Here is an 11,100-nt window from a genome sequence, read left to right as displayed (position 1 = left end):
GAGGCCCGGGCATGATTATCTTTAGAGCACATGTGCTCAAGCTAATGGTAAATGTATTGGATAGACTATAAAGGCAAGACAAAAAAGTCACAAATTATTCAAATGTGTATGTGTGAGTTTGTGTGTGACTGTGTGTATGTGTGTGTGTGTGTGTGTGTGTGTGTGTGTGTGTGTGTGTGTGTGTGTGTGTGTGTGTGTGTGTGTGTGTGTGTGTGTGTGTGTGTGTGTGTGTGTGTGTGTGTGTGTTAGGGATGAGTCGGTCGCGACCGATTCATTCACAACGAACGAATCCCGAACGTGAACGACAAGAACTGGTTCCCAAAAACAAGAAGAACTGGTTCTTTGATTCTTTTTTTTAACATAAAACAAAAATATGGTCAAGAGCTTCATCTCCCCGCGACTTATATTGATTGAGTCTACAACGTTCTCAAAGATTCAGCCAATGAGAGGTCGCAATGGTGTTGCCATGGCACCTGGGTAAACAAATGACAAGGTGGTACCGTCAAATTTGCGCGCTTTCTCTGTCCGACGTACCTTGGGTCATACCATTCGACGTGGCGCCTCTCCTATATCCCCCTACAATTCCGAAAATAGACTTGACCTCCATCTGTTTATTGGATAAACGCATTTCTCAATCCCAGGAGTCTTTGCTCCATTCTACGTCAATTCAAGAACAATCAAAGAAATTAAACTGAAGTTCGTATTATTTATTTATGACCATGAAAGTTCTGTAATGCCTGAATAATGAAGAATTAAATGTAAAGTAAAATAAAATTATAAATATAAAACAATGAATGACATATAGAGAGTAAGCAAGTGGTATAAATATTGGTGGGACGTTTGGTTATACTATATAGTATATCTTGTCGATTTTCAAGGGGGGTAGAGCCTAGAATTCGCTTAAATTATGCTCAGGGCCGTCTCGCGGGGGGGGGAGCAGACACCTGTGAGATTCCCTGTCAAATGACGTAATCTGACGTAACGAACGAATCAAAACGAACGAATCAATCAAACGAATCGTTATAGTGAACTGAACTGAAAGAACTAGTTCCAGGAAAATAATCATATTGCCCATCCCTAGTGTGTGTGTGTGTGTGTGCGTGCGTGCGTGCGTGCGTGTGTGTGTGTGTGTGTGTGTGTGTGTGTGTGTGTGTGTGTGTGTGTGTGTGTGTGTGGGTGTGTGTGTGTGTGTGTGTGTTTGTGTGTGTGTTTGTATGTACATTTGTGTTGATAGATGCACAGGGGTAACCATGACAACCAATCAGCACATCTAACACACTGCCTCCCCATTAAACGGTCGGGGCTGTCTAAACATCAGTTCTATAGAGTGGCATTGTTGTCTGTTACTTTTCTAACGGGGAGCGGGTACTAGAGTGGGGGATGCAGGGTGATGGGCCAGGGGTAGGGGGAGTGGTCTAAATCAGGCTAGGCTTCAATAAAAGCCACTTTCTGGACCTCTGATGAGCCCTAAGTTTCCAGTAGCACTTGAGCCCGGCTGCTGCTCCAGACAGAGGGAAATCAGTCAGGAGAGAAGAAAAGAAGAAGAAGAAGAAGAAAAAAAGTTTAGAAATAGCACCAGCTAAACAATTTTGAAAAAAATCTGAATATTTACGTTCAGGTTATTTTGTGCTAAATTTATAATTAAGGGCCTCTTTGAGTTGAAAAAAAAAGAAAGAAAATGCTGAGTCTGCTTTCCACCACCTTACTGTCCTTGACCCTGGTATGTGGTGTGTACAGCGATGAACAGAACGCAACGCAAGGTAAGAAAAAAATATGTTGGTTTCAGTTACGTTGCATGTCCATACGCATGCATGTAGTTTCTGCATACACAAGCATGTGCAACAGGATATCCTTTTAATAGACCCAGACATTTATTCCTGCTATTTTTAGTTCAGCTATGTGTAAATGTAGATTGTCCCTGCACTGGTACCAAAAAGGAACAGAGAAAGAACTGTGTGTGTGTGTGTGTGTGTGTGTGTGTGTGTGTGTGTGTGTGTGTGTGTGTGTGTGTGTGTGTGTGTGTGTGTGTGTGTGTGTGTGTGTGTGTGTGTGTGTTTGTGTGATTGTGTGGGGGGGAGACTAAATACGGCCTTGTGTAACAAGGGAGTTATTGTACTGCAAAGGAACCCTCTCTAGGGTAACATACACGATGTGACTCACCACTGACTCATTGACTTTCTGCATACAGAGTACCACGAGAGTCTAGCTAACGAATAAATCACCCTGTCACTCAAGAAGGCTCACAGCACATAATACTGAATGTGATCCATACTAATGGCTGCACTCCCAATATAGGTCTAGCTGAAACTGGGCAACCAAGCTGATTTATTTAGTTCCCCTCCCCTTGAATTTTCAATGGATGGTTCAAAATGAATGCAGCGGCACAAGTAAATCACACGTTCATTTTCCAACTTCAATCCTTAGAAAGATAGGCTCTTCCAATCATTGTGGTTTAATTATTATTTCTGTTTGCATCAACACTTTTCATTTCAAATAAACTTTGGGAGTACATTGGCATATTGACAATCTTACACCCAGAACTTTAAAGTCACATTTAAATGCAGTCGCTGCTACGGTAAACTATTATAATTAGCCCACTGCTCCAGCTAGAAAAGGTACGGTAGTTTGCTGCACCAAAATGGAATCCTTATTGATATGTACTGAGTACTAATTCATGCCTTTTCAACACCGCCCCAATCTGAATGAGAAGAAATGTTTGGATGCCAACTCACACTGTGTTCTCCTAAGAAGGTGAAAATGTCTCAGTAGGGGGACGTCTGTATGGCAACGTTGCTTGCCTAAACATTAAGGTCCCTCCCATTGGCAAGATACGACCAGCAGTCTTTATGTGTGCCTGTGTGTTTGCGTTAATGTATGCATCAGTTTCTGACATGCAAATGAGTTTCAAAGACTGAAATGAATGGGGGAAGGCGTGTGTGTGTGTGTGTGTGTGTGTGTGTGTGTGTGTGTGTGTGTGTGTGTGTGTGTGTGTGTGTGTGTGTGTGTTGGTGTGTGCGCATGTGCGCGTGGGTGTGCAGGTATATCAGTCTGTATGTATGTGTTTCAAAAAGTTGAGGGACTTGTTGTGCATGTGTGTACATTTGCATGTGTCGGTTTCTGATGCTTTATGTCCGTTTTGCGCCATGCTAGGTCAGGGTTGTGGTTCCATGCAGTATAGATTTATATTGGCCAGCTGAGAAGGTTCTTAACCCATTTAGTACCTAGTATTCCCAGGGCGTAGCCGCTCCCGGCAGATTGAGTCACTCTTTGAAACCCGACACAGCACAGGCAGCTGACAGGAGCTGCGTCAAGATTTATTGCTCACTGTATGCATAGGGGCACCGTTCTGAAAACTGTCCAAATAACGCCATCTTTCCCCTGTGAGGTAATGGGCTGTTAATGCTATGGCCTGTTAACAGCCTGTTTTGTTTCTTAGTTACCCTGGCTCTGCTTTGTTGCTAAGACCCATAGAGCAGGGGGATTTTTTTCAAAGGGGGTTGGGCAGGCGGCTCTAGTAGAGGAGTATGGGACCAAGATGAACATGGATTTTTGCTGTAATTGATGCTCGCATTCAGAGGTTAATTAAGGAATTACTCATACACACCACCGCGCTCCGCCCAACCACCCACCCACCCACCCATCCGCCCACCCACACACCCACACACACACACACATACACACGCATTTCCCGTTTATGTTATGCGTGTGACATGCGCAAAGTTTATTGGAATGAGTATGTAGGAGGCTCCCTGCTGTGTGTACCCCAGCTGTGCTTGTTAATTCCCCCATATTTACACAGGCAGTCCAGGGCAAGAGCTAGGGCTGTAAGTTCATATAAAACAAGCTGTTTCAAGCTGTTTCAAGATGCTCTGCCTTTACACGCCATGGAAAACACATGAGGCAGGAGCTCTGAATCATAATGGTCACAGGGTTTACTTGTTCATTAGAGAAATTAACGCTTTTATGACTAAAATACAATGATACAACAATGCACATTATTCTTTGAAAGGTTTTATAGGCATAGTTGAGATTCCAGATATATAGTTGACACAGTTGACTATGACAACTTTATTGTATATTGCATTAATTAAACACCACAGGCTGCAAAGAAGCAGATGGTTTCAATCAGTGGCAAAAACCTTAGAAAGAGTTGGCGGTCATAAAATAGCCAGTACCAGTGGTCATAAAGTGTCCGTTGGTACTGGCTTCCGCATTTTTATTGCCATACACATGTGAAGTTACTTATTTTCTTTTCCAGCTTCTCTGTACATAGTATACACCGAATGACATGGTTGAGAATGAATTGACCGATGTGTGTATACAATTGCTCCAAAAGCCTGAACTTTGACCTCAGAGAAGACAGACAAAATAAACAATGAAAATGCAACACTTGGTGGATAAACTCAACAATCAAGCATAGCCGTCATGTTTGAAAGAAAGTTGCTTTGTTCGTTTTTTTTCAATGTCCCCTTGAGACACTTGTTTGATAAAATACAAATCTCTTCCAGTGGATAATTTTTCCTCAACCAGGATAATTTTTTTCATGCCTTGATGGACAAAGGGTCTTGTTGTTCCCTTAAAGCTCTTTGAAAAGGCCATGGAAACTCCCAGACATAATTTCTGGTCCTGGACCTGGTTTCATCTGGTAACCTGTCAGTGGTGACATCAGCTGTCGGCGCCCAGGGTTTTGATGAGCAGTTGAGTCATTCTGGATCCAGTCCAACTTTATATGACTGCTAACCAAACACTGAATTTACGAGGCAACATAAAGTGACGGAATACTTACTGACTGACTTACTGAGACAGGAGTAATGATTTTAATGCTTTTGGGAAGAATTTAGGATTTCCAGCACTGGAATTTTTTACAATGGTAAAAATAGAAGTGCGATAAAATCTGGAAAAGTAAAGGTACATAGGATAGCTTTGTCGGCAGCACCAATAACATCTTAATGCAGCAAAGCAGTACAAAATCCAGACCCATGTCTGTCGCGCACTTGGAGCGGAAGTGGGAGGGTAGAGGGGGCATGGGGGATGATGAGGGGCCTGTCTGGGTGGGTAATGGGGAGAACAAGGCTGGCAGGCCTTGGTGAGTTGACAAGGTGGGGGTTGCGTCCATGTGGGAAAGGTTTTAGCTTGTTAAAAAAAATCCTTCTTTCCAGTTGTGGCTCTGGCGAAGATTGCTGGAGGAAGTCAGTGAGAGGAGCTTCAAGGAGATGAAAAAAACAAAAAAAAATATGTTCACGTTTTGGGAAGGATTAACCGCATTGAATCTTCATCCAAAAGAAAATCAGAACACTGGTATCTTCAGCACAAAGCAAACATATACATATGAATAATATAAGCCCTCAGTTACAAAAATTCCAGATGTTTTACACTTAAAGTTAAGGTCCTGTTCTGCTCACTAAAGGGTTCTACCGAGCATGACCGTTATTAGTGGAGTGTTTGAGGAGAGGCCATAGGGTCAGTTGTCATGTATATCCTTCATTCCTCCAGGGGCCCAGTTTGGTAGGACCCTCTAAGCTAAATAAACCAGGAGGCCATGAGGTTTGCACAAACACTGTGGGATCCTTTTCTTCTGTCAGGCTAACCTCTTCATCACTAGGCCTGTTTTTCTAAAAAATCACATACCCAAAGAAAAAGGGTATATCTGCACAACTATAAAATGTAATCTTGGTACCAAAATAAGCATAGCACCTGTAAGATGGTTTTGAAGATAAAATAATCAGTTGGAATACTTCCATCAGTATTCCTGTTCTGGTTGTAACACATATTAGATAAGTACTTAACACTTGTTATTGGTGTGCAATATTGTCTTATTGTTAAATATTGCAAAACAACAAACAGCTGATACATGCAAAGATGATAGCAGGAAGTTTGGCAGGAAACAGATGCAAGGGTTTGGCTTCAGGCTCTGAAGACATATGGCATCCAACTGCAGCTTCTAATTATCAAGACAGAATCTAGGCTGCATAACAAATGTTGATTGGTAGCAGAGAAACGGTTTTGTGTTTGTATGTATGCATGCCTTTGCTGTACGTAAAACATGATAGAAAATTGAATTTAATAAGAAGGTTGAGACCACAGGTTTTCTACCATTGTTCTCCAAGTCACCCAATTCCCCTTCTGCTGGGATCCCATTACAAATAATGAATTCATCCTTCTTAATGTAACAAATTTCAGGGGATAACTTTATTTTATTTTCCCCCAGCTTTTGCCAGCGCTGGGGCCAACGTCACCCTGCCATGCCGTCTCAATGGCGACTCAGAGTTGACGCCATTCGCCAACATCGGTATTAGGGTCAAGTGGAGCCGGGTGCCTGAGGACGAGACTTTGGACGAAGAGGAGATCCTGGTGTCACTGGGTATCCACACTAAGAGCTTTGGGGAGTACAACGGCCGCGCCTTCCTGCAGGGCGCTGATGAGAAAGACGCCTCATTAACGATCATGGACGTCACCGCGAGCGACAGCGGTCGATTCCGATGCGAGGTGTTCAGGGGAATGGAAGAAGTCATCCACGATGTTACCCTGTTGGTGGAAGCTGACCCCATAAATGGTAAATATTTTTTATTTACCGTCACAGCTCAGAGAAAGATTTGTCTGATTTCATAGCATCTTGTTCCCTCGCACATGTTGGTCCGCAATAGTCTAGTTCGACATTCAATTATGAATTTTAATAATTATATTATGTTTTTGCCTTGATGTCTATTTTATCATAAAAATATCCATACACAGACCCTCCATTAAATCTTGCATTGACAATATCAGGGCAAATTGTCAATATATATTCTACACATGTGAATGAAGTAAATGACTTTATATAAACTCTCGGAAATATAGTTTCAACACAATTTCATTATATTAAGCCCTTGCAATAAAATAGTTGAAAGTACCTTGTTCAATGAATACACAGCAATTGTTAGCTAACTAACTTGAGCGATATGATCTATGTCCTGCAAGGACCGACAGCCATTTAATCAGGCAGTTGGAGTAGCTGGCCTCTGTGGAGACAATGACTCCTTTCACAGTCAAGATGGCAAAGGTAAAACCCAGGAGATTGTATGGCAGCAACACCAGTATCCCTTGAGACACTGCAGTATTAGGCCCAGAAACCACACAGCCTGCATTTCATCATTTGGCAGCAGATGAGAACTGTGAGTTGAACAGAAAACATATGAATTTAAAGGACCACAGTCCAGTGCTGATGATCAATTTAGGATTTAGCACATGATTCATTGTGTTGTTATGATTGGTTATTTATTGGGCTGGTTCAGACTACACGATTCTCAGATATTCCTCCACGATTTAACATATCACACTATAAAATCACAGAGCCAGGAAATCGGGCCTTGTCTCGTCGGAAGACTGGCCACACTACAAGATTCGAGGGTGCGATGCTCTCTACTTTGTATCATTCACGTTTGTAAGATATTTATCTAAGGTTCATAACTGACATAAATGTTTTTTAACATTTTTGTCATAAAGGTTCCAGTAGTTTTTATATCTGCTCAATGCAGCAACTCCTCACAGTAGTTGCGTTGCGCCTAGTCTGGCTGAACGGAAGTGGACAGCGTCTATCGCCTAGCGTCGGATTTCACCGCTACTCCTCCCCTTCCGGTTGCTGGCATTTCCCCCCCCGGCAATATTTTGCATGGACACCGCTGATGCTTCCCGGCCTTAGCCCCACCCTAGACGATTGTGATTGGTTTAAAGAAATAAAAACAGGCCCGCCCAGTTTCCCCAAGGATAGACGGCTCGAGGTAGCGTGGTTCCAGACCATTCTACTAGTTGTAGTTTGGTCTGGCTTTGCGAGACTATGTTGCGCCTGACATGAGCGATACAAAGTACCCGCAGCAACAACGTAGCCTAGCAACAGAGCGTCAACAATGGATTCCGATCACCTAGCACTAGGCATTATGCTGGCTGTTTGAGGTTTAGGATAGGTTATGATAGCTATTAGCACGTCAACAGTAGTTGACTCCAAACTTACCGGGTAGGTCAAGGGCGTCAGCTATTTCTCGCCAGGCTGTATCCCTTCACCCTATCCTGGAACTCCTTTGTGGACGCGTCGAAAATACAGGGACGTTGCTGCCACATTTCAACCAAAGTTGTCTCCATTATGTTGTTCCATTTTCTCTCGTTCTCTTTATTCGCATTCTTCTTTTGATCATATTCATTTTTGTAGCAGTTACCCCAGTGAAGTAATTTGGTAAACACTGCGCGTGAGCTCCAGCTGTTCGTGGGGTTCCATCACGCAACTGGTGGCGGGATTCCCTCATGTCAACAATGGATACCTACGTCATGCCATTCCCCAAAAAATTCTGACATGCCAAACTTTTCGTTGTGGGGTTTTCGAACGTCGCAGACGAAAACATCGCAGATCGCAAGCATGTCACATTACAAGACCTCGTCTCGTCGCCGACCTTTCAAAATCGTGTACGACTCGCAAATTTGTCTGCGACAAACGAATCGGGGCAAAATCGGGCTGAAATCGTGTAGTCTGAACCAGCCATAGAGAGTCCAACATTTGTTATGTCCTCTGTCCACAATAGGTGTAGTATTCCCATACTCCCCCCGCCTGGGCCGCTACAACCTGAACTTCCACGACGCAGAGCAGGCCTGCTTGAGCCAGCACTCGACGGTGGCCACCTTCGACCAGCTCTTCCAGGCGTGGAGGGGCGGCTTTGACTGGTGCAACGCCGGCTGGCTGAACGACGGCACCGTCCAGTACCCGGTCACCAAGCCCCGCGAGCCCTGTGGCGGATCCGGCAGCGATGCCGGCCTCCGGTCGTACGGCCAGCGCGACAAGTCCAAGAGCCGCTACGACGTTTTCTGCTTCAAACCTGTGCTTGAAGGTAAAATGTTTTGCAATTGCTGCATAGTCATTTGTTGTAGGGCTGTACCCAGCTCAGAATTTTCTGAGTTGACTCGATTCATCAGTTGAATCGATTATTCTAAATTGAAAAGAAGACAAATTTCCATTTGTACATGCACATTGGCACACATGCAAGCATGTGATTGAATGCACAAAATCCATAGACCAAATCCAACCGTAACATTAGTTGATGACAACAGAAATTCCAAAGATATTTGAATTCAGACAAATATTCATGCTCCATAACAAAACGACGAAAGCGAGTGCGAAGGGCACACTCAGTTGTCCAAATCACAGAAGGTATAGTGTGTTAAGTGCTGGAACCTGATCAGGCATCCCCTACCTTTTTGACTCACTTTTCAGTTGAGACCTCTACACAGAGCAGAACCCACTTTGGATCTTGCTTATAAAGGCTTTATTACAGAGCATGAATATCCATTATCTTTCTAACTTTAACTCAGGTTGATGAGATTGACGGATTAATCAACGAGTCTTGACCGTTACGTTCATTAACATCCTTGTGTTGCATACAATAACACAATAATTTGCATGCAAAACAAAAATGTGATTACAAAAAAAGGTTAACAAGCACGGCGTGTCAAGATTGATATATCTATCCATAATTCATAAGTAATGAAATTCCTCTATCTTAAGCCCTAGGGTACAGCCCTAACTTTGGGTGTGGCCGTTCTTTTTTAAATTCATTTTCAAACGATTTACTTGTCTGTAATCGTTTGTCCTTGTGTTCACCCCCCCTCCCCAGGGACCTTCTATTGGCTGGAGCAGCCCGAGAGGCTGACCTTTGATGAGGCTGTGCAGGCTTGCTTGGACGACAACGCAGAGATCGCCACGGTTGGCCACATGTACGCCGCATGGAAGCTCCACGGCTACGACCGGTGTGACGCTGGCTGGCTGGCCGACAGCAGCGTCCGCTACCCCATCTCCAGACCCCGCAAGAACTGCAGCGCAGGGGAGGCCGCCGTGCGCTTCTTGGGCTTCCCGGACAAGAAGCAGAAGCTCTACGGCGTGTACTGCTTCAAGCCACAGGAGCACTGAAGCCGCCGGGGGCCGTAGAAATTAAGGAAGTGTTAGCCACCAAAGAGGAATTACCACAATGAGTACAAAAATATCAGCATTAAAGCTGAATGTTAATTGTGGGATTTTAACAAGCATGAATTAGCATGAACTCATTTCCTTTTTCTGAAACTGTGATTATTTTTTTTTATCTGAATCTTTCAAAACTAATAAATATCGTCAGTTTTTATCCAGCAGTTATTACATTTACATTTTGTAGTTTTGCAAGTGTATTAATTTCTCAGACCTTTCAGCAATACAGTATACAAAGTAAACACAAAATATGGTTCAGAAACTCCTCAGAAAGATTTGTCCCTCGTAGAAAGATTGACTATGAACAAAGATATCTAGAGCAGATAAGATACAATGTAGATGTTCATTGTAAACATCTACATTGTAACTTATTTGCTCTAAATATCTAAATGTGTTGTTCATTGCTAAATGATGTAACAAAGTTCAACATGACTTCACAGTTTCAGTTATATATAACTTTTCTTACTGTTAACTGCATTACTTTAACTGTACTCACTCTCTCCCACTAATGTTGTTTCCTCTACTTTTGAAAATGCAAAAGTCCTTTTTTTTGTGATGTGATGAGAAAATGAATGTAAGTGAGTGGACTGGTACTTTTTGACTGCAGTCTCCGGTAATACCTGTTGATGTGTAAAAGCTATGGAAAACCTGTTTCAGTGGTTCAAATATATTGTGTTGTTCATTTGTGTACTGCATGTGGGAGGTTGGTTTTGTGTTCATCACAAATTGGTTTGAATGTGTTTCAGCTGTTAGCTTGTTCAGTTGGGTGTAGACCAAAAAATACGACAAAATGTCCTAATACTTATGGGTACATGTGCTGCTAACACATGCTAGTGCTCACATTTAGACTGCAATTTCTTTAACACAATTGTTAGTGACATAGCACTGATTTAAGGATGTACTCTTGTCTTACTTTCCAAAGCCAAGACCCAAAGATTAAGGAATTAGGCTAATGATAGGCTAAATTATAACAACATTAACTTCTAGCCTGGCAATTTCCTTCCTGCTGGTTCATGTTTAACTAAAGGAAACGGTTTTGTTAGGTTGTATTCACAATGTAAATTACCTTTCGATCTGCAACGGCTCTTGAAATTAAAAAAATAAAGTTTTTAAATAAGATA

At 42.7% G+C, this 11,100-nt stretch overlaps 1 protein-coding gene across 1 annotated transcript; it reads left to right on the top strand.

The window, feature by feature from the left end:
- The first annotated feature begins 1,449 nt into the window (after positions 1–1,449).
- On the top strand, positions 1,450–11,100 carry LOC115545700 (hyaluronan and proteoglycan link protein 1). Its single transcript, XM_030359103.1, has 4 exons — positions 1,450–1,760; positions 6,209–6,553; positions 8,550–8,852; positions 9,636–11,100. Exons 1-4 carry the CDS (start codon positions 1,679–1,681, stop codon positions 9,926–9,928), a joined length of 1,023 nt encoding a protein of 340 aa, XP_030214963.1. The 5' UTR covers positions 1,450–1,678; the 3' UTR covers positions 9,929–11,100.

Source organism: Gadus morhua, chromosome 6 (genome assembly GCF_902167405.1).
Source record: "Gadus morhua chromosome 6, gadMor3.0, whole genome shotgun sequence".
Taxonomy (NCBI): domain Eukaryota; kingdom Metazoa; phylum Chordata; class Actinopteri; order Gadiformes; family Gadidae; genus Gadus; species Gadus morhua.
This window is presented reverse-complemented; position numbering and strand designations above follow the sequence as displayed.

Coding starts and splice junctions, on each gene's coding strand:
- LOC115545700 (XM_030359103.1), top strand. CDS start 1,679: ATGCTGAGTCTGCTTTCCACCACCTTACTGTCCTTGACCCTGGTATGT. Junction 1,761..6,208: donor TGAACAGAACGCAACGCAAG/GTAAGAAAAAAA, acceptor ATTTTCCCCCAG/CTTTTGCCAGCGCTGGGGCC. Junction 6,554..8,549: donor GGAAGCTGACCCCATAAATG/GTAAATATTTTT, acceptor TGTCCACAATAG/GTGTAGTATTCCCATACTCC.